The sequence below is a fragment of the Capra hircus genome, chromosome 29, assembly GCF_001704415.2.
Source record: "Capra hircus breed San Clemente chromosome 29, ASM170441v1, whole genome shotgun sequence".
NCBI classification, from domain to species: Eukaryota; Metazoa; Chordata; class Mammalia; order Artiodactyla; family Bovidae; genus Capra; species Capra hircus.
The window spans coordinates 47,375,472-47,380,173 of record NC_030836.1 but is presented as its reverse complement, the minus strand read 5'-3'; the positions used below and the strand labels follow the sequence as shown (position 1 = coordinate 47,380,173).

Here is a 4,702-nt window from a genome sequence, read left to right as displayed (position 1 = left end):
GGAGTACCAGAGAGAAGCAAACCAGCTACTTGGAGAAAGAACTCCAAAAATCTGCAGACGGTCCCCTCGAGTCCTTAGCTAAAATCTGGACTGTGGAGAGTAGATGAAGCATCGTGAAACTGGCGGCTGTCAGGTGAGACTCTCGGGGATCACACTAAGCCAAGTATTCTTTAGGATTTTTTTTGTTGTTGTTTTTCTCTATCAAAAACAATATTTATTTTTTCCCCCAAACTTTAAACTTTTTATTCTGTATTGGGGTATAACTGATTAACATTGTTGTGGTGGTTTCAGGTGAACAGCGAAGAGACTCAGCTAGCCATGTACACTTCAAAAACAATAACAGTGTGTTGATGTTGTAGAAATAGGTGAACCAGTGATAGAGAACAGAGAGCTCAAAAACAGTCCCACTGGTAAGCAGGGATATCCTAGAAACATATTGCTGAGTAAAAAAAAAAAAAAAAAAACCAGCACAGATTCTAAATCACAGCATTTGTAAAAATTAAAAATACTTGTGGAAAGCCACTTGTTCCGAAAGATAGTCAGATGTCCAAGGATGTAGATTAAACAGGTTAGAACAGACGCAAGTTGGGGCAGGGGAGGGGAGGGTGGACTGAAGGGGGAAACAGAAATAAATAAAGGATTGTATTTGTTTTTCAGTGGCTGGATGATCCTGGTGTGCCATAAAGCCAGCATGTAATTAAACTATTCTTTGCACCTGAGGTCCAGTTTAAAAAAACTTTAGTTCACAGAATTTGAAGATTATGTGTGAAAAAAAAAAGACTATCAATAGATGTAGAAAAGCCTTTGATAAAAGTCAATTTATCTCTTCATGATGAAAAGGAACCTAAACTCAAGATAGAAGAGACCCTTTTAGCTTGACAAAAGTCATCTCTAATAACTCTGAGTCTGCAGTGGTGGACTATCAGGCAGATCCAGGCAGGGTGGGAGCCACGGGGAGCAATTGTAGTCTGTTACAGAAAGAAAATCGGGGTAGGGAGCGCTAAGCAATGCAAAATCTCACACTGGTCCATCTCCCTTCCACAGGATGAACGATACTCCGCTCCAGGCCCCGGCCCCGGTAGAGAGCAGTCCCGAGGTGGAGGAGCTGGGCACGGCCCACTGGGTGCTGAGTGCAATGGTCCTGTTCACCTGTGTGGGTGGCTTTGTGGGCAATGGCCTGGTGGTCTGGTTGCTGGGCTCCCAGGGGCAGAGGAGCCCTTTCAGTGTCTACGTCCTCCACTTGGGCGTGGCGGACCTCCTCTTCCTCCTCTGCATGGCCTCCAAGGTCATCCTGAATTGCTTCCAGCTGGACAGCACAGGCCACATGGCCCTAGAGATAGTGAGCAGGGGGAAATACTTCACCTACATGGCCGGCCTGAGCCTGCTGACCGCCATCAGCACGCAGCGCTGCCTCTCCGTCCTCTTTCCCATCTGGTACAAGTGTCGCCGGCCCCAGCACCTGTCCGCTGTGGTGTGCACCCTGCTCTGGGCGCTGTCCCTCCTGCTGAACACGCTGGCCGCATTCTTCTGCAGTGATTTCTTGGGCTGGGACAAGCTGCTGTGCTTCAGGATGGACTTGGTCATCAGCATCCTCCTCATGGGGGTCTTCACGCCCCTGATGGCCGGGTCCGGCCTCATCCTCTGTGTGCGGGTGCAGAGGAGTTCCACCGCGACCCACCGGCCGCCCACGCGGCTGTACGTAACCATCCTGGTCTGCGTCTTGGTGTTCCTCGTCTTCGCCCTGCCCCTCGGCATCCATTGGTTCCTCATCTCCTGGTTGGACCTGCCCCAGCAGACGAAGACTCTCTTCAGCCTACTTGCCCGCCTCTCCTCGGCGGTGAACAGCAGCGCTAACCCGGTCATCTACTTCCTGGTGGGCAGGCGGAAGAGCCGGGGTCTGCGGGAGCCCCTGGGGGCCGTGCTGCGCAGGGCGCTGAGGGAGGAGCCGGAGCTGGAGGGGAGGGAGACGCCCTCCTCCACCACCACCACTGACCCGGGAGTCTAAGGGCTCCGGACCCTGGACACCAGCCTGCCTGGCTGGCTGGCGGTTGGGAGCCCAGAAGGCTGTTTGCATCTCATCCTGCGGGGATCTCTCATCTTTTTGCATCTCATCTCTTTCCCACCCTCCAAGCCTCCCCACTGACTGTCCTGTCCAAGACCTCACCATGCGACTCAGTTGGGAAGATGAAGTAATTTTGTTGTTGTTGTTCAGGGAGTATCTTCTGATCAGAAGGCAGGTGGAAGCTTTCAGCCCAGGTCTGTCTGATCCTATTTATCTAAACAGCCTCTACAGGTAGGTAGCCTGCATCCCATTGGGTGAGAAGGTCCCTTCTCCCAGCCTCCTCCCTCCAAGAGGGCATCTTAGTACAGGAAGTAGGATGTAATTCTTGTGGCTTCGAGACCCCTCGCTGGTCCTTGGGCATGTGCAGCTGGCTGCAGGGTGATGCCCCTGGTCTACCTCCCGCCAGGTTTCCAGCTGACTCCCTCTATTCCTGCAGGCTGCAGCCCATCAACTGAATCGCCACTGCTGACCGCCGATCATGAAGTGGCTCTGTCCTCCATGTGGCCAGCACCTGACCACTGGCTTTTATCTTTTCGTCACCGTGCCCCCTCGACGAGTCTGATTGCTTTCCTCCATGAGGCTGCACTGGAGCTGGAGAGCCCCTGCCCGACCTCATGAGAGTTGAGAGGACAGTTGTTGAGGGGACTGTGCTCCAGGAAGGGGGAGGCATAGCTGCCTCCCAGAGCCCCATGTGCCCAGTTAAGGAAAGTCTGTACCCTGATTGCACCCTTCAACTTTGGCCCCTTTCTGGGGCCAAAGCGCCAAGAGGAAAAGCCTGGGGGGGGCAGTGCCCTTCTCCCCACTTCCCTATTTCTTTCCGCCGTCTCCTGGGTCCAGACCAGAGTGGACACCTCTCTTACTCTGCACACATCGCACCCTCTGCCACTGTCCAGTGTCCAGAATTCCTGGACAGGAAGTGGAAAGGCCGGCTCCCAGGACCCCGGCCCTGGCTATTCTGTGCATCAGAAGTGGAAGAACACCTTGTTCTTTCCCTTGGCCTCCTTACGAAGCCGTTCCCAAGCTCCTCCTGAAAGATGGAGGCTTTGAGCCAGCTGGCACGATGGTCAGATCCTCAGAAAGGAAGAGAAAGGCTCGTTGATCATCTATAAAAAGCACAGTGTGGCAGCAAACCTCCCGGTCGGCACAGCTGGGAGTCCCAGGAACTAAGACCCCAGTGTCCACGGGCCTGGGGCCCCTCATCCTGGCCCCGCTGTGGGTCCCCCACCCAATCCTGGCCTCCCCATGGGTCCCCCATCCCATCCTTCCCTCCCATGTGTCCCCCATCCCGTCCTGGCCTCCCCTGTGTCCCCCATCCCGTCCTGGCCTCCCCCAGGCCCCCCATCCCGTCCCAGCCTCCCCCAGGTCCTCCATCCCATCCTGGCCCACCTGTGGGCACCCCACTCCATCCTGGCCTCCCATGGGCCCCCCATCCCATTCTGGCACCTCTGTGGGTCCCCCATCCCATCCTGTCCTCCTCTAGGTCCCCCATCCTGTCCTGTTCTCCCCCAGGTCCCCCATCCCATCCCAGCCTCCCTTGGGTCCCGCATCCTGTCCCAGCCTTCCCTCAGGCCCCCATCCCAACTTGTCCTCCCCTGGGTCCCTTATCCCATCCTGGCCTCCCCAGGCCCCCCACCCCATCCCAGCCTCCCTTGTGTCCCCCATCCCATCCTGGCCTCCCCTGTGTCCCCCATCCCATCCTGGCCTCCCCTGTGTCCCCCATCCCATCCTACCCTCCCCTGTGTCCCCCATCCTATCCTGGCCTCCCCTGTGTCCCCCATCCTATCCTGGCCTCCCCAGGCCTCCCACCCCGTCCCAGCCTCCCCCGGGTCCCCCATCCTGTCCCAGCCTCCCCCAGGTCCCCCATCCCAACCTGGCCCACATGTGGGCACCCCACTTCATCCTGGCCTCCCCATGGGTCCCCCACCCCATTCTGGCACCTCTGTGGGTCCCCCATCCTGTCCTGTTCTCCCCTAGGTCCCCCCTCCCATCCCAGCCTCCCCTGGGTCCCCCATCCCAACTTGTCCTCCCCCGGGTCCCGCATCCCGTCCTGGCCTCTTCTGTGTCCCCCATCCCGTCCTGGCCTCCCCTGGACACCCCCCATTCCCGGCCTCCCCCTGGAGTTCACTGAGGGAGCCAGGGATGGACAGCCCCCTGGAGGCAGGTGTGCTCTCCATGTCCTCTGATTCCTGGGTCACCTCCTTTCCCATCTCAGGTCGGATCCCCAGGTCTGTGTGTCCCAGGGGAGCATGAGGGGTGGGAAGCTCTTTAGCCATCATTCCAGGCATCTTATGGAGCACCCAGCACCAGTACTGGCCTTGCATGCTGTAAGCACTTAATAAGCACTCATTTGGCTCATAAGAGTAACCAACGCCTGTGTAGTGCTGCATAGCAGTGGGGCTCAGAGAGGTCACTGTTTTATCCAGAGTCACACAGCCAGTGAACAGAAAGGCCATGATTCAGGACTTCCCTGGTAGCCCAATGGTTAAAACTCCAGACTTCCACTTCAAGGGACACGGGGTCAATCCCTGGTCAAGGAACTAAGATCCCGCGTACTATGAATCAAAAGAAAAAAGAAGGAGGAAAAAAAAGGAAGGAGGGCTATGATTCAGCACTTACCTTTTAACCCAAACCGCATGCTCC

At 56.4% G+C, this 4,702-nt stretch overlaps 1 protein-coding gene across 1 annotated transcript; it reads left to right on the top strand.

The window, feature by feature from the left end:
- Positions 1,046-2,005, top strand: LOC102188749 (mas-related G-protein coupled receptor member D). The gene has a single exon (XM_018042769.1). The coding sequence runs from the start codon at positions 1,046-1,048 to the stop codon at positions 2,003-2,005; it is 960 nt and encodes a 319-aa protein (XP_017898258.1).

Bases quoted from the DNA above. Each gene is read 5' to 3' on its own strand.
- LOC102188749 (XM_018042769.1), top strand. From the start codon at position 1,046: ATGAACGATACTCCGCTCCAGGCCCCGGCCCCGGTAGAGAGCAGTCCC.